This window comes from Mastigoproctus giganteus, chromosome 5 (assembly GCF_048544385.1).
Source record: "Mastigoproctus giganteus isolate SK-2022 chromosome 5, ASM4854438v1, whole genome shotgun sequence".
In the NCBI taxonomy this organism is placed as follows: domain Eukaryota; kingdom Metazoa; phylum Arthropoda; class Arachnida; order Uropygi; family Thelyphonidae; genus Mastigoproctus; species Mastigoproctus giganteus.
The window spans coordinates 93124808-93147913 of NC_143579.1; the positions used below are offsets into that span (position 1 = coordinate 93124808).

Genomic DNA, 23106 nt, shown 5'->3' on the forward strand with positions numbered 1-23106 from the left:
TTGGCCTTCAGCTCTTTAAAAACCAAATGTGGAAACTGTAAACTAATCTCTAAAATGTGAATAAAGGAAAGTGGAAATTTTATTATTATTAGCTATATGTTGCAAGGAAGCGTGAGGCTTATGCTGCAGCAGCCAAAAAAAAAAAAAAAAAAAAAAAAAATACTGATGACTTAGAATAAGAATATTGCCATATAGCAAAGCTTATATTATAAAAAAAGAAATTAAATAAAACATAAACTTGATTATATAAAATAAATTAGAAAAATGATTTCATCCCCTTTTGCTTGAATAATAATAACCAAAAACAAGAAGGAAACAATTCAGCCACCTTGTAGTTGACAAATCACATAACCAGAACACTGTTGAGTTACTACGAATCAAAATACCCCGGGGGCTCACATCTGGTGAGTATGGGTTTGGCAAACCCAGGGTCCTGAGCTGGATATCATCATTCTTCTCTTTCTTGGTGATGCATTCTACTTCTCTCTCTCTCTCTCTCTCTCACACACACACACACACACACACACACACACAGGGGGTAACTCGGGAATTTTTTTTTTGGCTTGTGCAGCATAAGCCTCAGGCTTCCTTGTACCATATGGCTAATATTAATAAATAATAAAAAAAATACAGATCTACAAGTCACTTTCAGGTAATACACATAGAAGTTAAAATCTGCTGTAGCCACACGTTGCGATAAATCCTAGTTGAAATTTTGAGGAAGAGATGCTAGAAACGTTAAGAACTGTATTATCCAAACAAGAAGCTTGGATATATAGTTTTTCAGTTTATTTAGGGACCGAACGCGCTATGTGCCTATTATACATCTGAATTCTAATATTAGTCAGTGCAAGTAAAAAGAAACATGCGAGTTTTAAGAGCTAAAGATAACAAGCCGTAACCCAAGATGCAATATCACTGGAAGATACGAACTGAAGGTTTTTCACAGTGATCGAAGTCCACAGCAGCCGAAACAAAATAGTAAATTCAAAAACATTTTGTTATTGTTGAAAATTCAGGCTAGATATGGATATACCTCATGGCATGGTGCAAACAGGTATCTTAAAATACAGCAGTAAACAGTATGATTTTAAGTTTAAGCTGAACTGTTGCCGGAAGTGAAAACGCGGCCATAAACCTTCCCCACTCTAAAATAATTTTTGTGAAAATAGTATAACTTAAAAATTCTAGAGAAGTTTAATTAGTGTTCTAAACTCCTCTCTTTCAAGAGTTAAAGAATTCTTTATAAAATATATTAATTTCAGGGGGATACAGTATATTAACACGAAAATTTCGTATTACTGTAAGAAATTTCGATTTACTTTTATTTTAATACGAATTCGAAAATGCGAATTTCGTGATACTATGATTATGAGGATTGCAGAACATCGAAGTATTCCTAACTACAGTATGCTACCTTAATTTTGTGAGGATGGCGGATTAAAGCCTTAAGAGGTGCTGTAATTATAGACGAATCAGAATCCATGGGTCTTGGAATACCTTCTAGATATGTTTTTCCCATTTTCTTGGCTGAAAATCAAATAGTGAATAATCCAGGGATTGGGAAGCATTTACCAAATTACGTACTTTAGAGAATTCCTGAGTTACTTTAGGTAACTCAGGAATGTTTTTTTTTTTTTTTGGCTGGTGCAGACAGGCTTTGGCTGCACCAGCCAAAAAAAAAAACCATTCCTGAGTTACCCCGAGAGAGAGAGAGGTAGAGGGGAATCACCAAGGAAGAGAAGAATGATGATATTCAACTCAGAACCCGGGGTGTGCCAACTCAGAAGATATAAGCACCAATGATAACCGATTGGAATATTTTACTTAATTAATAATAGTGGATAGAATCAAAGATGTTGTGAAATTAAGTGCGTGGGAGGTGGATTTTCAAAATAGTCAAAAAATCATTTTACGTGAATTCGTAAATTACATAATGTGCTTTTTTTTATAATATTACAGTATTGATTTTATAATTACAACACCCCTAAATGAAATTTCATAACAGTTTTATCCTATTACAATTATTGCGTAACGAAATAAGAGTGACAACTATTTTTCGGAGGGAGTAAGCCTGTCTATTTAGACTCAAGTCCTCGGGTGTAGCACAGTTGGTAGGGTCGCCGTCCTCCCCACACCGGTGGAAAAGACCGGAGTTCGAGTCGCGTTGATGACGGGAGGAATTTTTTTAGGCCTTTTTCACAACGTGGCCGAGTTAGTCGATCTCAGGCGAGGGTGGCATGGTTTCCCCCCCCCCGGAAACTCAGGTTTTACGTCTTGAAAACGGAAATCGACCACAGAACACACGTAATTTACAGACAATACGCACGAAGCAATATGGCCGTAGTAGCTGATGCTCCTAAAAGCCAACAACGTTACTTTAAACTCAAAAGAAATATATATACGCCAAATTTGCTAGAATATTATGAAAAAGTGCTGTAAAACAAAAAATAAAAAAAAACTTGTGTATTTATTATTTATTCATTTTTTTGTGATATGCACTTATTGTGTGGTAATGTTGTAATACTGTATTGAGTAGAAGAGTTTAAAATTTTGCTGTGCTGTATAGTGGCAGTGGAAATAGTGACAAAAGATTATTCAGAGCCCAAAGAACATTTCAAGTTCTCACTTGAGGTTCAAATGACTTGCTATTGACTTGACTCTTGGCAGGGTGATGGAAGGAATGGTCAGGGAAATTCTGGCTACTTGGCACTGCTTTATTGCAATAAAGTAGCCAAGTAGTCATTAACTGATGGTAAATGTGAGATGACCAGTTATGTCACTGGCCCCGTAGGAACTCTGTCTCTTGTTATTATTATTATTATCCATATGGTGCTAGGAAGCCTGGGGCTTATGCTGCATCAGCCAAAAAAAAAAAAAAAAAAAAAAAAATTCTGAGTTATCCTGAGAGAGAGTCCAAAATATAAGGGAATCACCAAGAAAAGAAAAAAGAGAGGAATGATGATATCAAGCTCAGGACCCTGGGTATGCCAAGCCCATACTCACCAGATGCAGTATGGGGGAATTATTTCCGAAGTCCATTAAATAGAGGATTTCCTGTAGTCCAGTTGAAACATGCTCATTTATTTTTTTTCTGATGAAAACCTGTTATCTAACATTAGTGTGACCCTACCACCCATAATGCATTTCACCATTTTAACAGAACCTCCTCCTTGCTTTATGTAATTTGTGAATGGTTCCCTCTTTCAACTCAGCATAATGCGATTGTTTTAAAAGTTTAATAAGAATGCACACAAAAATATTGTCTGATGTATTATTTTAGTGGATAGTAAGTCATCTACATGTTGCTAGGTTTTTTTTTTTGTTTTTGATAATTTTTAAGATGTGGAAGTGAAAAAGTTTTACCATAAAGTATGAAGTATACTTATTCAGAAAGTTATATACTCCCCACTGGTTATGGTCATGTGATAGAATGCTTGTTTGAAGGAATGCATGATGCTTTTGTCACTGTGGGGTAAACATTTTATCCCAGAGGGTGAAAACAGTATCATATTTCCAAAAGTTACTGGATCCTAAACTTTTTACAAAATGTTTGTTTAACCTTTTGTTGCTAACATGGCACCTAACAGGCTCCACTTTTTTAAAATTTTTCTGTTAATTTTTAAATTCTTAAATGAAATCAAATCCATCCTTGTACCTTTACCCACCAATATTTTCTAATTATTATTATTATTATTATCCATATGATGCAAGGAAGCCTGAGGCTTATGCTGCACCAGAAAAAAAAAAGTTCCCGAGTAACCTTGAGAGAGAGAGAGAGGAGTCAAAAATAGAAGGGAATCACCAAGAAAGAGAAGGATGATGATATCCAGCTCAGGACCCTGGGTGTGCCAAGCCCATACTCACCAGATGTGAGCTCCTGGGGTTAAATTGGTTTCATTTTGATTTACTCTGAATTTTTCATTTTGATATACTCTGAATTTTTCATTTTGATATACTATGAATTTGTTTCTGTTTCATTTTGATATACTATGAATTATGAGACATTGTTTTTATTTGTTATTTAAACAGAGACCAAGTGAGCAAAATGTCTGCCTTTCTTAGTGGCTAAGTATACTTCATGCAAAAACAAAAATACAAATGTTCACATTGCATCTGGGTTTCAATTAGGGGATACAGAAACCTACAGGTATAAACTAGTCTGTAATCAAGTCATAAAGGGGATTAGGCAAGCAAATTATCATGATCTGATTTAGGTGTTTAAGGCTTTGAATAGAATGAGTAAGCTAAATGCTAGCATCTTTACTCTTACTCAGACAACACACTTGAGTTGGCATAAATTTAAATTGAGAAAGGATGGGTACAGGATAGATGTGCAGAAATTTGCTTTCAGCCAGTGGGTAGTTGATTGTTGAAGAAACTTGCAAGCTGGTATTGTGGAAATGGATAGTTTGAATAAATTTAAGGTAGAATCTAAACAAATTGAACAGAGAGAATGGATTGCTCATATGGGAAGTGTTTTTTTTTTTTTTCCTAGGCTAATGCTATATATGCTTGCTTCCTTGCATCATTGTAGATGGCTGATGGCTGTAGATGGCTGAAAGTTCAGGCTCATAAATTGAGAATTATGCATTCAATTCATTGTCTGAATTGATTCTACTTTCAAAGTCCAAAGTTTGTTGAATTATTGGTAGGTTCTTATCATGCTGTGTTGGTGAAATAACAGGCAAGAAGTGCAGGTATGTTTTGACCTTGAAGAATATCTAAATATGAGAGTTAGTAGCAACTGCAAGCCATTGGCTATACTGGGTAAAACAATTTCTAAAAATTGCAATATTGGTTAAAAAAAATCTTGTCATTGACCTAGCACATGAAGAACAATGTGTTGGCAGTCCAACTTTTAATTCTCGAACTGTTTGTTTGTTTGTTATTTGGTTTTTAGGCCATATTGCTCCAGGGATATGCAGTGCTCATTCCCTGACCTCTCCGCATCCTCCGTATTTGGTGGTCACTGGCTCGAATCCCGGTCTAATCAAGAAGCATGTGCTATGTACTGCTGCTCCTGCCCACCTGGCTACGGAGGTGCCTCTCGAACTGTATGTTCAAAGTGTAATGCATAGCCTTTGTAATTGGTATAATAAACATTTTTTAGTATTAATATTAATAGTGGAAAATGATGCAAGAAAGCAGGTTTATGCAACATCAGCCAAAAAAACAAAACAAAAAACACTTCCTATATCACCTGTCTGTCCCTTCTAAGATTGTCTAGTTCTTTCTTAAATACAGTCAGTCCTCGTATAGCACGATAATTGTGTTCCTAGAAACCCTCGTGCAATATAAACACCAGGCTCTATGGGAAAAATAGGGTTAGGTGCCGCCCACCCAAGATTGAACACACATTTGTAACCAAACACAATAAATAATTGTAATAAAATCCTTACGTATTTTATTACAACTATTACGTAATAAAATATTGCTAATGCTTTTGCTTCTATCCTAAGCAAACTTGTTTTTTGTTTGATTTTCTATCCAAACAGATGACAGCCGTTTCATCTCTTACAAGTCTTTGTGTCTTAATCTAATGGATTTTAATTACACTTTGAGTTATTCCTGCTACGAAAGTTGTTTTTATTTTCTCTGCATTCTTTTGTAATTCTCGGTGTTGCCTCATTTAGGTCTGTAGCACGTGCAATATCACATGGTCTTTCATTTCGCCCAAAGCATTTCACAATTTCATATTTTTTCTCTATCAACAGAGGCGGACTGGCTATAAGCCTTACCGGGAGAACCCCGGTGGGCCGGAGGCCGGTGTGATTTTGGCCATAAAACATAGTACGAGGCCACTATAAATTTTTCCGGGTGAGAATTTTTGATCCAGTCCACCTCTGTTTATCGATATTGCTTTTCTTTTTCTCCCTGAATCTGCAGTGTTTTCACCAGGATGCTTTCTTTTCACACCTTTTAAGTATTTTACTCATTTTTAGGGAATAAAGCACAGTTACAAAACGAGGAGGCACGCTTGATACACATAAAGAAAGCTGCGCATGTAGCAACTGAATAAACAACACCGTAAAGGCAGAGATACACTATTAACACCTCACATTTTACTAAAGCACATTTCTAGGGGTTACTACCATAAAACAATAAAAACAATTTCCAGTTGCGTTTCTGCTAGTGGAATCTGTTATAAACTGGTTAAACTCGATCTAATTGCATTTGTGATAATACCGATAGCTGGAATTTTATGTTATTATGGTGAAATGCGTTTCCCCTTCACTGATATAAAAAACATAAATACATTTTCAGAATCTTCTCTTCATTGCTATTGTGTTGCATTCGGTTGGGGTGATTCTGCGTTTGACTGCCATTTCTTGTAAACACAAAGGTGAATCGTGCATAAGCGAATTCGGTTCGTGTTATATAAGATATCGTTCCCCTATTTAAAAATCCCCTATTATTCGATCATATGTGTTTTGTTAAACACATATGATCGAATTCGTGTAGTGTAAACACGTGTTATACGAGGACTGACTGTATCTTCAAACTACCTACACCTAACAACACCAGATGGGAACAGGTTCCAACAGTTAACCACATGTTGACTGAAGGCAAATTTTCACACATGTACCGTACAACCATCATTCCCCAGTTTGAATTTATGCATTCTTGTGCATAGTCTGAGCAAGAGGAAGGATTCCATCAGCATTGAGTTTACTCAGTCCATTCAAAGCCTTAAACGCTTCAATCAAATCACCTTGCAGGTGGGTGCTTAGTCTCTCTCTTTGGCACTGTAGTTTGCAGAACTGAAGCCTTTCCTGGTAAGAGTACTCATTTGTTCCTCCCACTAGCCTTGTTGCTCTTCTCTGCACCTGTTTCAACAGATCCACATCCTTCCTAAAATTAGGTGTCTAGACCTTTATGCAGTACCCAAGATGTTGCCTTACCATATTCTTATATGATGGGATAATCATCTCATTCCTGCTGGCATAATTTCTGTGTATCATGACAAAACCCTTCTGATCGGCCCTGGCAGCCTGTCTGCAAAGCTCAGAGAACTTCATGGCTAACAGTACAATTACCTCCCCCCCCAAGGTCTTTTTCATTCTCCACTTCCCTGAGTGTGGATTAATATACCACACAGTTGGTACATTGATCTGAAATTACTGCTCCACATATGAAGTATTAAAAAACTTTCCATTTTACCTATTCATCCCCTCCAACGGTTTGTTGAGTTCTTCCTTGAATTTATTCAAGCTGTCCACTTCCATCACATCAGATGGAAATTTTTTGCGGCATTGGCTAAAGGCAAATATCTACTCATCTATTATGTGACTATCTTTGCTCAGTTTGAATTTATGCCCCCTTGTTTTCTTCTTCTTATTATTATTATTAGCTACATGGTGCAAGGAAGCCTGAGGCTTATGCTGCACCAGCCAAAAAAAAAAAGAAAAAAGAAAATTCCCTGAGTTACTCTAAGAGAGAGAGAGAGAGAGAGAGAGTGTCAAAAGTAGAAGGGACTCACCAAGAAAGAGAAGAATGATGATATCCAGCTCAGGACCCTGGGTGTGCCAGGCCCATCTTCACCAGATGTGAACCCCTGGGGTTGCGTGCATAGTCCAAGCAAGAGGAAGAATGCGATCAGCATTAAGTTTGTTCAATCAATTCAAAGCGTTAAACACCTCAATCCAGGTCCGGCCCCAAAATTTGTGGAACCCTGTTCAAAAATTACTTGCGGGTCCTGAGCAAAACTTATACGGGGTGTTTTTGCAATAGTGATTTTATAATTTTTAATTTTTATAATTTTTTATTTTTTCAAATATTATAGTAACTAAGAAATAATTAAATTTAAAAATAATTAATTTAATTTATAAGCTATTCAGTTGAAAATCAAATATTTTCATATTATATAAATGAAGTCTATTATTATTATTATTATTACTAGCCATATAGTGCAAGGAAGCCTGAGGCTTATGCTGCACCAGCTAAAAAAAAAAATTTCCGAGTTACCCCGAGAGAGAGAGAGAGAGAGAGAGAGAGAGAGAGTCAGAAGTAGAAGGGAATCACCAAGAAAGAGTAGAATGATGATATCCAGCATGGGTGTGCCAAACCCATACTCACCAGACGTGAGCCCCCGGGGTTAATGTTTCTGTTATTATTAAAGATATTTATATGATGTAAATTATTTGCATAAAATTAAAAAAAATTTTTTTTTGTCTTTATAAATATTAATTTCTTAAAAATTATCAGTGTACCTACGTAGCATAAGAGCAGTCGATTGTGGTAAAGAATAAAAATATATTTTAAAATATTATACATTTTAGAATTTATAATGTCACTTTAGTTTGTTTGTTATTTGGTTTTTAGGAGCACTAACAACTAAGGCCATATTGCTCCGGGATATGCGGTGGTCATTCCCTGACCTTTTCACATCCTCCATATTTGGTGGTGACGGGCTCGAACCCCAGTCTAATCAAGAAGCGTGTGCTACACACTGCTGCTCCTTCTCACCTGACTACAGAGGCGCCTGTCACATTAGTAAATGATACAATACAATAATAATGACTTGTTATTCTTTATAACGATTTTAATATTTTTGAATCGAAATTTGTTGCAAAGTTAATTGAAGGAGTAACTTGGGAAAAGGGAGTGGGAAATGAAACAAAAAAATTCAGCCAATCACAGAGATTTTCATTTGCTTTATTGGCAGAAAAAGTTCTATAGCTCTTATCAAGTATCATGTACCATTCTGTGATTCTACATTTTCAAGTGCAATGATTCTACATTTTTAAGTTTCTCAGAACATGAAGACATTTACTCATTACCACCGTTTTTTTTCCAACTTGTGATAGAAAGACAAATTGTGGATTCATAATTTTGTGAATTCACAAATTATGAATGATTCATGACGTTGTCCAGTTTTGATACTAATATATGTTACTCATTGTTGTAGATTTATTTATTTAAATATTTTATTATTCTTTGCATTCTGTTGCAATTTGACAGAATGATTTGTAATTTTCTTATGGTGTCAGTAATTTTTTTTTTTTTTATTGAAAATTTGTTGAAGGATCATTTACAGATCAGAGAAAGATATAATATGAATTTCAAAAAGCTATTTTTCTTGTCCACACTTTTTTGTTTTTTGCACTTAGTGAACAATGAATGCGCACCTCTGAATTGTATTATTTGCTCTGTGTGCAGTGCAATGTCAACTTTGTAGTGATTCTTTAATAAGTGAATTTATTATTCCAGCTTTCATAAGTTTACATTATGGACATTCACAAATTATGAATGGTCCATGATGTTGGCGATTGTCAAATGTTGTATAGTTTGTAATAATAATAATAATATATATGATTATTACTGGTGCTTATGCTGCACCAGCCAAAAAAATTCCCAAGTTACCCTGAGAGAGGGGGGGGGGAGAGAGAGAGAGAGAGAGAGAAAATCAGGAGTAGAAAGGAATCACCAAGAAAGAGAAAAATGATGATATCCAGCTCAGGACCCTTGGTGTGCCAAGCCTATACTCACCAGATATGAGTCCCTGGGGTTAATATGTTACTCATTGCTGTAGATTTATTTTATTTATTTATTTTTTTATCTATTCTTTGTCTGTGCAGGTAGCACAGTGGTATTTCCACCATCCTTTTTGCACACCGGGTGGAAAAGGCCCGAGTTCGAATCCTGTTGATGGTGCGAGGAACTTTAATGGGCTTTTTTCACTCAGTGGCTGAGTTAGTCGGTCTCAGGTGTAGATAGCAAAGTTTATTCCTCAGAAACTGGGGTTTTTTTCGTCCAGCAAACAGACAAATGACCAGAGAACACACGGCATTCACAATTTACAGATAAAATAAATATATGGGTAGATGTAAACATTTATGGGGGACCTAATATAATTTTTTTTTACAATTTTCATTTTGTTACAATTTGACAGAACGATTTGTAATTTTATTACTCTGATATCAGCATTTCTTTTATGGAAAATTTGTTGGTGGATCATTTACAGATCGGAGAAAGATTATAATATGAAAAATTATAATATGAATTTGCACCAATCACTTAGAACTCTTCAACTTCCTTTCTCTGAAACTTTTGTGATCAATGGCTCAGAGATGCTAAATATAAGAACTGACTCTGCAAATTAGATGGTGATTATTTAAAATGTTTTTTGTAAATATTGTACATGCATGCTGACAGCCAAATTAAGTGACATTGAAAGGCATCGTAATTACAAATTAATCACAAAAAAGACGAAGCGCCCTTTAGTTTTCAGCATCAGAGAGTATTGCCATTCAAGAAAATTGCAATACAGAAGGTGCAAAGGCAGAAAGCAGCATAGCATTTTTCATAGCTAAGCATTGTGCACTGGGTAATTGATCATAGCTATGCACTGTGCATTGGGTAGGTGATCATTTGAGTGACTTTTGTGAATTTCGTTTTTCAGACAGTAGGGTAAGTAAAGATTTCAAACTGCGAAGAACAAAATGTACTTCAATAATATGCCAGTGCTATAGCACCACATTTCATGGATAATTTAAAACCCGATTTAGGAAATAGAAACTTCAGTTTAATTATCGATGAAAGTAATGACATTAGTGATATAAAAATGTTGGGAATTGTAATACAGTACTATCCGAATTTCAAGAATTGATTTGTGGTAACTTTTCTTGACATAATCAAACTCGATGAATGCAATGCAGAAGAAATATATGAATCTTTGAAATCATCGTTAAGAAATAATGGATTAAAGTTGCACCGACTTATTGCATCTGTACTGACAATGCATTCATAATGATTTAAATTAACAATGATGTATAAGAAATGAAAGGCCGAGATTCCTGGTCTGCTTCTTATCAACTGTGTAAAGCATTCACTCCAACTAGTGGTGTCGGTGAGTGTCTACCACGAAACAGATTTTCTTATTGTTCTCACACCCACCTGTTAAACAGGCTAAATATAAGAAGCTTTATAGTTTAATGAATGATGGAGTTCCATATTTGATCGCTGATAAAGCACAAAGGGCAGTTATTTTATAAAAATCATTATTCTACAACAAGTAAGTTGAAACAAAACATGCAAGAAAATTTTTTCTAATCATCTGTCGCCTTATAATTTCTTTTTAGAATGTAAAAAAAGAATAAAAGCAGACAAAGCGGCCACGCTAAAAGGAAATGGAAAAGAGAGTCCACAGAAGCACTAGAAAAAGAATTTTTCTAGTGCAATAAAATCCATTAAGTATTTTGCTGTTATTCTTGATTGTACACCCGATATTGGCCATCAGGAACAGGGCCAGATTAAGGTATTCTTGCACCCTGGGAAGAAAGATTATTTAGGTGCCCTTTGCATATCCTAGAAATCTGGGTAAAGGCGCTGACTCCGAGCTATAATCAGCTTCTGGAGCCCCCGTGTCTATGTGCATAGCACAGTGGTATCATCACTGTCTTCCCCACACTGGGTGGAAAAGGCCCAGGTTCGAATCCCGTCGATGATGCGAGGAACTTTAATGGGGTTTTTTCACTCTGTGGCTGAGTTAGTCAGTCTCAGGCGTAGAAGGTATTATTTTCCTCAGAAACTGGGTTTTTTCTCTCTAGAAACTGGGTTTTTTTGTCCAGCAACAACAGGCAAATCGACTCAAGAACACGCAATTTGCAGACACAAAAACACATGGGTGGATGTAATCAATTACGGGAGACTTTAATAAAAAAATTTTTTTCTGAAGTCCTTGTAAGAATGACACCCCGGGCGACTGCCCTGTTAGCTTGTGCCTTAGTCCGGCACTGATCAGGAACAAACGTCTCGGACAATTAGATAAATCTCCAATGGAACGTTCCCCAATGGCAGTCAGTGTATGAACAGTTCATAAAATTTATCAATGTAAAGAGCAGTACCGGAGAAAATTTTGTACAATGTACTGAAACAGGAATTCAAAATACAGTAGACTGTTGATTTTCCAGGATAGATGGTAAAAAAAAATTCCCGGATAATCGATTTCCCGGTTAATCCAAAAATGCAGTAAGTCCCTGACATACGTAAGAGATACGTTCCAGGACTTATTACAAGTCGAGTTTTGACTTGGGAATGACTAATAAAATATTGATCCCATATCCCTGATATGCCAAAATTACAAAACCCACATAATATCCTCAGAATAATGAAGAAAAATAGTTATATATTTTTTAATTAGTTCAATTAAAAACTTTATCAACTTTTAGGGACAGCGGTGAAGTAGCCAGAGTGGCACATAAGAAAAGAAAACATAAAAGGAAGAAAAAACGCATGTTATTGTACTGTAAAAACTGATGTGTATTTCGTAGCCATCAGTGTAGTTGACTTCATTGGTACCCCGCTTCTGGTATTCTGTCTTTCTCTTATTGTGTTCACCGTTGCCACTGACAAATCTAAATTCCACACGATACTTGTTAATGTTTGGCCATTTTCATACATCCTTATTATTTAAATTTCTGGTCCAACTCGATTGCTTTCCTTTTCTTCATAGATTTAGTAGTACCGCTGTCACTTATTTTCTTAGTCGGCACCACGATAACAGTCAAAATTAAATTTTCTGGAAAGAACTTCACGGGGTTAAGGCGAAAACTCACTATTATCACTCCATGCAAGCTCACATTTTACTAAAGCACATTTCCAGAAGTCACTGCCATAAAACAATAAAAACAATTTGCACTTTCCAGGTTATTATGCTTTTCTGTTAGTGCAATTCATTATAAACGGGTAGTAAACTCGATCTTATTGCATTTGCGATAATACCGATAGCTGGAATTCTGTGGGTTTTTACGTTATTATGGTGAAATGTGTGTCTCCTTCACTGAAATCTTCAGTTAAAAAAAAAAAGGCAAATTTCCGTAGATGTAGAATAGATGTGCGGAAATTTGCCTTTAGCCAGCGGGTGGTTAATTGCTGGAACAAACTTCCATCTGTCGTTGTGGAAGTTGATAGGTTGAATAAATTTAAGGAGGAACTGGACAGGCATTTGGAGGGAATGGTGTGATTTTTTTTTTTTTTTTTTTTGGCTGATGCTGCATAAGCTCATATATTTGCTTTCTTGCATCACATGCCACTACTGCTACGTAAGTCGGCGACTTACTGTATTGAAAAATGTTCGGCAACCTACGTAAAAAGTATGGCGATAGATAAAAAATGAATAAAGTTAACACATACACTACCCGCGTGTCCAGTACGATGCTTCTCTTTATTTTATTTTTTATAATGACGCGTATGGTTTGGTCACCAGCATGCATTATAATGGTTCTTTAGAGATTTAATGGATGTACTGTTTTCAAACTTTTCAATAATTTCAATTTTTTTTTCATTTGAAAGCACAGCTCTTGCATTTTTCCCATCATTTTTGCGATTTCTAAACAAAAAAAAAAAAAAATAAAATAAAATAAAAAAAATAGTTAATATAAAAAAAAAAAAAAAATTCCGACATCCCTCACATAAATAACGAAATAAAATTGGCCCTTTTGTGGTGCGACAGAACACAACGATCGACGACGCACTAAAACAAACTAAACATTTGGTGACAGTTTTTTTTTTTTTTTTTTTTTTTGACCGGCGTGAAGACAGCGGGGGTTGCAAGATAATAGGTACACTAATCTCCCAGTGATGACTTATAACGCTGCTTCTTCTCCCTTATTTATGACTTGTAAAACATCTGTTTATACCTTTATATTTATTACTTGAATTTTATGTAAGATTTCTGGTAGATTTTTTTTTTTTTTTAATTTGGAATTTTGAAGTGTCCCGGTTAATCCGATCCTGGTAAATTTGAGAGTCTGCTGTATTATTATTAATAGCCATATGGTGCAAGGAAGACTTAACCAACCAAAACAGAATTCCCGAGTTACCCTGAGAGAGAGAGAGAGAGCGAGCAAAAAAGTCAAAGTAGAAAGGAATCCATTAGGATTAGACATAACTAATATCCGAGGGCAAGGTTATGACAATGGAGCTAGTATGAAAGGAAAAGTTTCAGGTAGGACTTTTACAGGAAAATTCAAGGATATTTTTTACACCATGTGCTTGTCACAGTTACAATCTAGTTCTAGGGGATATGGCCAAAACCTGTCCTGATGCAATGACCTTTTTTGGGACATTTCAACATCTGTATGTGCTATTTTTCAGCATCAAATTTCATTATTTCAAAATATTGAAGGATTAATATTGAATTTTTCAAGGGCATGCTGGCATGCCCCAATCGGACCCCGCATTTGCTAAGGCCGGCACTGCCTATAGTACTTGTACCATGCTTGGGTTTGAGGTTGAGAAGACGAAAGAAGATATTTGGACTTGAACTTCTGTAGACTTTAATTTTCAGGATATACGTATGAAGGAAGGTTGTTCCAGAAAACGGCAGTTGAATGAATAAATGAGGAAGATGAAAAGTTGGTTCTGTGAGTTTGAAGTTGGACAGTAAATGGACGTTGGCTGGTGGGGGCACGTGTTCGGACTGTTTTGAAAGAGAGAGTGGGAATTATAGAAGCCAATTCAGAAGAACAGAGGAATAATATACATATTTTTTAAAAATTTTTTATATATAAAACATATTCACATACAAAATATAAATTAAATATATTGACTTCTTTGAACTAAACTTGTAAAATAAAATATCAAACTTTTTTAAAAAATATATATATATATTTATTTATTTATTTATTCAGATGATGACCAGCGTGACTTCTGGGTATGTGGGACAGGCGGATAAGTTTTACCAACACCACTAAGTTGCAGAATGGTAATCCCTTTGACTCTTAATTCATGCTTAGCGGCAGCAGCAGCACTAATTGCCTGAAGGCAATTAGTGCTGCTGCTAAGCATTAGTGCTGCTGCTGCTAAGCATGAACAATGCATTTCCAGTTGTCTCTTGTAATCTGTTCATTATATGGAAATTTTCTTCGTTCTGCAGAAACTATTTTAAATGTTCAATATCAAACGAAACATACACATTGAGAATGAAGTATATGCTGTGAGTAATTTTCAAGTCGACTTGCACAAGTGTTCATGTAGTGACGACAATGTGGGTAACTAGACATTCAGACGGTCGTAGGTTCATTAATAGAAATACGGAAAAGATGCAGATGATATTATTATTTAGACCATTTGTGCGCAGAGCCTTGTTCGATAGCACCTAGCATGGGACCCTGTTTGACAGAACCGGTTGAACATACTTGTGGCCAGAGCTGTCTCAATCAGATCACCTCACAGGTGCCTAGTCTCAATTTGCAGAATGAAACCTTCCTTGGTAGGAGCTCGATTGTACAATCAGATGTGGCTGTACAATTACCCCCAGGCCATTTTCATTTTCCTATAACCAGAGTGTAGTACCACACAGCTGGTTGTTAATCTGGGATTACTGCTACCCATTTGTGGTAGTTTGTAATTGTCAAAGTTAAACCTCAATTATCTTTTCTCAGCCAGACCACCTAATTTTTCTAGATCTTGTTGCTCTAGCATACTGTCATTACTCATGCTGCCAACCTTCATATCATCTGCAAACTTAGACATTAAGCCTGATATACCTTCATCAGTATCATTAATAAATACAGAAAGCAACAATGTGCCCAGCACTGAACCCTGGGACTGTACTGATAACATTAGTTCATGAAGAGTAGTGTCTATTGATTACAACTCTCTGTCTTCTCCCACTCAACCATCCTTTCATCCATAGCAGTAATTTTCCCTTAATGCCACACTGCTCTTTGTGAAGCAGTATCAAAAGCTTTCCTGAAATCCAAGTATATAACATCAAAATTATTTTTTGTATACAGTTCCTGTGTTACTGTACATAGGATCCAATAAAATTGGATAGACAAGATCTCCTCTTAACAAACCCAGTCTCCTTTAGATGATTGTGCATTACTTCTGTAACCAGTGATTCCATTATTTTCCCTGGAACAGAAGTTAAGCTAACAGGTCTATAATTACTCATTGTTCCCTTTGATCCCCTTTGTGAATTGGGAATATTGTACATTCTCACATCTCCAGTCTACAGAGACCTCCTCTGAATCCAAAGATACTCGCACAATTTTGTCTAAGGGTTTGCTTACCTCCTTTGCTGCCTCACTCAATACAACTGAATAGATTCCATCCACCTCCAGGTGCCTTTCTTATGTTTAACTTCAAGAATTTCTCTTCTATTTTCCTGTCAGTTATTGCAAAATCATTTAATTCCCTGTTAGAGTTTGATAAACTTCTAGCATCCTTCCTTAAAGAATTCCTCATGTGTGAATGTAGATGCAAAATATCTGTTTGGCCTGTCAGCAACCTGACCACATTTATCAACATTAATTGGACCAATGTGATTCATTTCCTTTATACTACTGAAAATTAATTGTGTGATATCGGTGTAGATACACCATAGTTTACCCATAAATTTGAACTATGTATGTAATGTAAAAGGCATCATTTTAATTGTATCTCATATTGTGGGCAGGTTACTTTGCAGCATGCCATCACAGTTGCAAAGTTATTTTCGCAATATGAGAGATGTCAAATGGTGTATAAATAATAATATATTAGAAGATGAAATGCACAAGGCATAATTTCTTATGGGTTTAGGTAATTAACTATATAATATCGGTGTAGATACACCATAGTTTCCCCATAAATTTGAACTACATATGTAGTGTAAAAGGCATCGTTTTAATTGTATCTCATATTGTGGGTGCCTAAGTAGTGCAATACCAGCTGTCTCATTGTGAAGGCACCCACAATATGAGATACAATTAAAATGATGCCTTTTACACTATATACGTAGTTCAAATTTATGGGTAAACTATGGTATCTACACCGATATTATACAGTTATAGTATATAGGTTTGAGGACGAGGGTTTCCTGTGCGGACGTGCCTTTCTGCCGCTCTTGGAACAGAGAAGTTTTTTCTGATTTATTTTCTGCTTTATTAGTTTATATTGACATATTAACTTATTTTTAGAGTAGCTTTATATTCCTATTTACGGTACTTAAAGTTAAAGTAACTTAGATAGAGATTTGTAGGTATTACTTAGTATCGGAAAGGGTATCAAATCCACGTGTTTACCGTTCATAAACAGCCGCCATTGTTACGTGAAAATTAATCAGTAAAATCTATTAATCTTGTCGAACTTCATTGGCAATTAAATTGTACTTTAACTATACATATAACCACTTAGGTTACGGAACATAAATAATTAGTAAAAATAAATAATTAATACATAACTTGATACGGAAGTTATATAAAGGAACTTCGTAGATAACACTCGTTACTGAAACGCGATACAGCATATCCGGAATTCGATAGCATTAGCTTTGTATAGTATAGTGCATAATATAATATTGTCAATTAATCAGTAGATCTATTAATCTTGTTAAACTTCATTGTCAATTAAATTGTACTTTTAACTATATATATATATAACGACTTAGAGTACAAACGTAACAAATAATTAATACATACTTGATACGGAAGTTATATAAAGGGAACTCGTAGATAACACTCGATACTGAAAAATAAATATAGCATTATAACTGTGTTAAGATACAAGTTTAAGGTTTTAATTTTGTCCTGCAATTTTAATTTTATTGACATTTAAATCGAAATCATGACTCTGACTAGAGCAGCAAAGCAAAAGGCTCAGGCTAATGGGAGTGCTGTGACTCAGGGGAGAACTGAGGGGGGCAGTTGCCCTCTGAATCACAGCCTTTTAAGATGCACTGTTTGCTTGATGTTGGCGGAGAAATCGGGTACGGGACATGATACTGCCATGGGGGATGTCTTTGTGTGTGCACGATGCAAGGAGTGCAAGGAAATTAGGCGACAACTCGGCGTTGTTATGGGCCTATATGAGACCTTGAAGGACAGGGTGGATGCCCTCGAAGGAAATAAATTGAGGGGCCCATCAAGCTCTCAGCTGCCCACATCAACGCCAGAGCTTGCACTTGGTCATCTTGCAACACAGAGGCAGCCCCCAAGGCAGAATGCGCTGGTCCCACTGGAACTAGTAGTTGTTGGTGACTCTATTGTCAGGGAAACGGGGAACATGCTTTGTAAAAAGGATAGGTGGAACAGGACCAGGGTATGTCTGCCAGGGGCAAAGGTTGATGACGTTGTAGAGCAGATATCATCTTTTAAGGGCACAAAAGGTGATATAGTTGTACATGTTGGCACTAATGATATTAAGAGTAGGAGACCAGCGGAATTACTTAACAAATACAGGTCACTGTTGAAAAAAAGCCGTGAAGTAGGGTTGAATTTGAAAGTGTCTGCAATTCTGCCCAGACACGATAGGAGGGAGTATATGATGAGAGCCTTGTCGATCAATTCGGCCCTGGAAAGATTGTGCAAGGCTCAAGGGGTAGAATTTTTTTCAGCCTGGAATGTACTTGTTAACAGGAGAGATTGCTTCTACAGGGATGGGATACACTTAAATAGAAAGGGTGCAAGAATATTTGCTGATGCTATCGAGGCAGTGTTAGGTGGGTCGGAAAACTGCTAGCTTGGGGGGAGACAAAGACTAATGGATTAACAGTAGCCACTGGCAGAGGTGAAAGAGATTCTTGCACTGCTTCTATTGGAATGAGCAGAAGCCTGAAAAACAAGATGCAGGATATTTCAGAGACTGCTGGAAGTCATTGCGGTACAAGTAAACACATGGGTTGTGTTAGGGTAGCTAAGAATAGAAACAGGTGCATGTATACTTGCGTGTACACCAATGCTAGGAGTTTAGTAAACAAATTTGATGAATTTGAGGTATTGCTCAAAACGTCAAAGGCAGATATTGTTGGGATATCAGAGACGTGGTGTCACACAGATATAAGGAATGTAGAACTGGAATTTGGGGAGTACAATGTGTATAGAAAGGATAGACAGGACAGGAGGGGAGGAGGGGTTATGCTATTAGTTAAAAAACACATAAAATCCAAGGAAGTGAAGCCAGTTGACATTGATGGACAGGGCAGTGTCGAGTCAGTTTGGTGTGACATAAGCATAGGTAAATCAAAATTGAGAGTAGGAGTGTGCTATAGGCCTAATGACTCTGATGAGTATAATAAGATACTGTACAGGGAAATAGAATGGGCCAGTAAATCAGAGAGTCTTATAATGGGGGATTTTAATTTCCCAGATATTGACTGGAATTTGTGGGTTGGTCACTCACACACTAGCAAGGCTTTTGTGGATTTATTGGATGATTGTTTTCTACACCAGCATGTTCGGGAGGCAACTAGAGGGAGTAATACTCTTGATCTGATTATCAGTAGTGATTCTTCATGCATTAGGAATCTGCAGGTAAAGGAACCACTGGGTGGCAGTGATCACAGTGTGCTGAAGTGGGATTTACTCAAGGAGGTAACTACCATCAGAGGTAAAGGGAAGGGTTTTTGCTTTCGTAAAGGCGACTATGATGGTCTGAGACAGTATTTAAATTCTATACAGTGGGACCAACTGATGATGTTACCAACAGCAAATTCAAAATGGGAAGCATTCAAGGAACTAATCTTGGAAGCTACCAGGCTTTACATACCAACCAAGAAATATTGTTCAAGGTTCAGGCCTAAATGGTTGTCAGATGAACTAATGAGACATATGGCAGAGAAGAAAAATGCATGGGATACATACAAATTAATGGGTGACATGGAAGCCTATGATAGATATAAGTTGGTCTGTAACCAAGTCACAAAGGAGATTAGGCAGGCAAAGGCAGATTATGAGAAATCCTTGGCAAAGGATGCAAAGAAAAACAGAAAAGAGTTCCTTACCTATTTAAACTCAAGAAGGAAAGGGATGAATCAGATTGGTCCACTGGATGTTGATGGTTCAACAATTGAGGATCCAGCTCAGGTGGCTAACAATCTAAACGAGTATTTTGCATCGACATTCACACATGTGGAGTTATTCAGGAAGGAGAATGATGTAGGTAAAGTAAACATTGGCAGTGAGCTGGATGATTTTCTAATAACTGAGAGGAAAGTGGAGGAGAAATTGTTGAGGATAAACATAAAAAAGGCACCCGGGGTGGATGGGATCTATCCAGTTATATTAAAGGAGGCAGCAAAGGAAGTACGCAAACCCCTAGCCATAATTATGAGAGCTTCTTTGGACTCAGGGGAGGTACCCATGGACTGGAGATGTGCAAATGTAACCCCAATTCACAAAGGAGGATCAAAGGCTGACACAAGTAATTATAGACCTGTTAGTTTAACTTCGGTTCCAGGAAAATTAATGGAGGCACTGGTTAAAGAAGCACTGCAGGATCATCTCGACAAGAATTCAGTTATAGCTCAGACACAGCATGGTTTTGTTAAGGGCAGGTCTTGTCTGACCAATTTGATTGGATACTATGATGTAGTCACAAAAGAACTGGATGCAGGGAATAACTTTGATATTATATATTTGGATCTTAGAAAGGCTTTTGATACTGTTGCGCATGGAAGACTGCTGCACAAATTGGAGAAGTGTGGCATTGGAGGCAAATTGCTGCTATGGATAAAGGGATGGTTGAGTGGCAGAAGACAGAGAGTGGTAATCAATGGACACTGCTCATCGTGGACTAATGTTATTAGTGGAGTTCCTCAGGGTTCAGTGTTGGGTCCATTGTTGTTTTCTGTATTTATAAATGATATTGATGATGGTGTATCAGGCTTAATGTCCAAGTTTGCAGACGATACCAAGGTTGGCAGGGTTGTTAAGGACACTACTGATACTATGCTGCTGCAACAGGATCTGGAAAGGTTGAGCAGATGGGCTGAGAGGTGGCAAATGAAGTTTAAAATTGACAAATGTAAAGTACTACATATGGGAAACAGTAACCCCAGATCAACGTATCAACTCTGTGGTACTACGCTGACAGTGGTAGAGAATGAAAAGGACCTGGGGGTAATTGTGCAGGCAGATATGAAGTTCTCTGAGCAGTGCAGACGAGCTGCAAGAGTAGCTCATGGTGTCTTGTCAATGATATACAGGAATTTTTCTAGCAGGGACAGTAATGTGATTATTCCCTTGTATAAGGCATTGGTCAGGCCACACCTTGAGTACTGTATACAGGTCTGGAGGCCTCATTTCAAGAAGGATGTAGAGCTGCTGGAACGAGTACAGAGAGGGGCAACAAGATTAGTGAATGGAACAAAGGGTTGCTCTTAGAAAGAAAGGCTTAAGTTTTGCAAATTACAGAGCCTGGAGACTAGGCATCGGCGAGGTGATCTGATAGAGGTGTATAAGGCTTTGAATGGCTTGAGCATGCTCAATGCTGATGGGATTCTTCCTCTTGCTCAGAATAATCACCTGAGAGGGCATAAATTCAAATTGAGGAAGGACGGATATCGGACAGATGTGCAGAAATTTGCCTTTAGCCAGCAGGCAGTTGGTTTGTGGAATAGACTTCCATCCTTTGTTGTTGAAGTTGATAGCCTAAACAAATTTAAGGCTCAGCTGGACAGGTATTTCGAACGAACGGAGGGGTGAAATGGGAGTAGTGGTTGGTTTTTTGTTTTTTTTTTTTTTGGCTGATGCTGAATAAGCTTGCTTTCTTGCATCATATGCCTCTACTAATGCTAATACTAATGCTAATGCTAAAATCTCTGTGATTGGCTGAATTTTTTTGTTTCATATCCCACTCCCTTTTCCCAAGTTACTCCTTCAATTAACTTTGCAACAAATTTCGATTCAAAAATATTAAAATCGTTATAAAGAATAACAAGTCATTATTATTGTATTGTATCATTTACTAATGTGACAGGCGCCTCTGTAGTCAGGTGAGGAGCAGCAGCAGTGTGTAGCACACGCTTCTTGATTAGACTGGGGTTCGAGCCCGTCACCACCAAATATGGAGGATGCGAAAAGGTCAGGGAATGACCACCGCATATCCCGGAGCAATATGGCCTTAGTTGTTAGTGCTCCTAAAAACCAAATAACAAACAAACAGTTAATTACCTAAACCCATAAGAAATTATGCCTCGTGCATTTCATCTTCTAACTTCTGTTAATATAAATAAAGGCCTTTGCTACTTTTCTTGGCTTTCTTTGCCAGAGACTTCTTGTAATCTGTGTTGGCTTGCATAGCCTACTTTGTGACTTGATTGCAGACTAGTTTATGTATAACATAGGCTTCAGTAGAACCTCATAATTTATATAAATCCCATGCATTTTCTACCATGTATCTCAACAGTTCATCTCACATTCATTTAGGTCTAAACCTTGAACTGTATTTCTTAGTTGGTATGAAAAATCTAGTAGCTTCTATGATTATTTTCTTGATGCTTTCCATTTAGAATTTGTTGGTCCCACTGTACAGAATTTAAAAACTATCTGAGACCACTGAAGTCTCCTTTATGAAAGCAAAAACGCTTAGCTTTTATGGTAGTTACATTAGCATTATTATGCTAATGTAACTACCATCTAATAAGATGCATTTGATGTAAGATAAATTCCACATCAATACTCTGTGATCACTGCAACCTAGTGGTTCTTTTATCTGAAGATTCTTAATGCATGAAGAATCACTGCTGATAATGTAATCAGATCAAGCGTATTGCTCTCTTGCTGTCTCTCTTTAACATGCTGCTGTCGAAAACATCATGTCGAAAAGTGCACGAGTGACCAACTCCCAAGTTCTAGCCAATATCTGGAAAGTTAAAATACTCCATCGTAAGACATTTCTTTTGCAGGTTTGCTATATTTTTCTATACAGATGTTCATTATACTCATTTCATTGGCCTACAGTGCACTCCAACTGTCATTTTTGTTTTCCCAGTGCTTAGGTCACCAAACTGACTCAACATTGCACTGGCCACCCTTGTCAACTGAATGCACTACCTCAGATTTTATGTGCTTCTTAACTAAGAGATAACCCCTACCCTCCTGTGTGTCCTTTCTATATACATTGTACTCCCCATATTCAAATTCTACATCCTTTATATCTGAGTGACACCAATTCTCTGATATCCTACAATGTCTGCATTTGATGATGACCGCCACTTCAAATTTATTTACTATGTTTCTAGCTTGGGTGTATATACATGCAAGTATACTTGAATCTATTCTTACTCTTATAACCCGAAAGGCCATGTATTTCCTTGTTCCATGATGACTCACAGCAGACCTTGAAATCTTTGGTACCTTGCTTACTGGGCTGCTGCTGCATGTTCCAATAGAAACA

General features: G+C 36.9%; 1 protein-coding gene across 1 annotated transcript in view; it reads left to right on the plus strand.

Annotated features, from left to right (window-relative positions):
* The first annotated feature begins 862 nt into the window (after window positions 1–862).
* The window catches only part of LOC150085565 (N-acetyltaurine hydrolase), a 121652-nt gene continuing 99408 nt past the window's right edge, over window positions 863–23106 (plus strand). Inside the window, exon 1 of the mRNA XM_090373349.1 lies at window positions 863–1057. Within this exon, the coding sequence (XP_090229475.1) occupies window positions 1027–1057 (31 nt within the window). The 5' untranslated portion in view covers window positions 863–1026. The remainder of the gene's footprint in view (window positions 1058–23106) is intronic.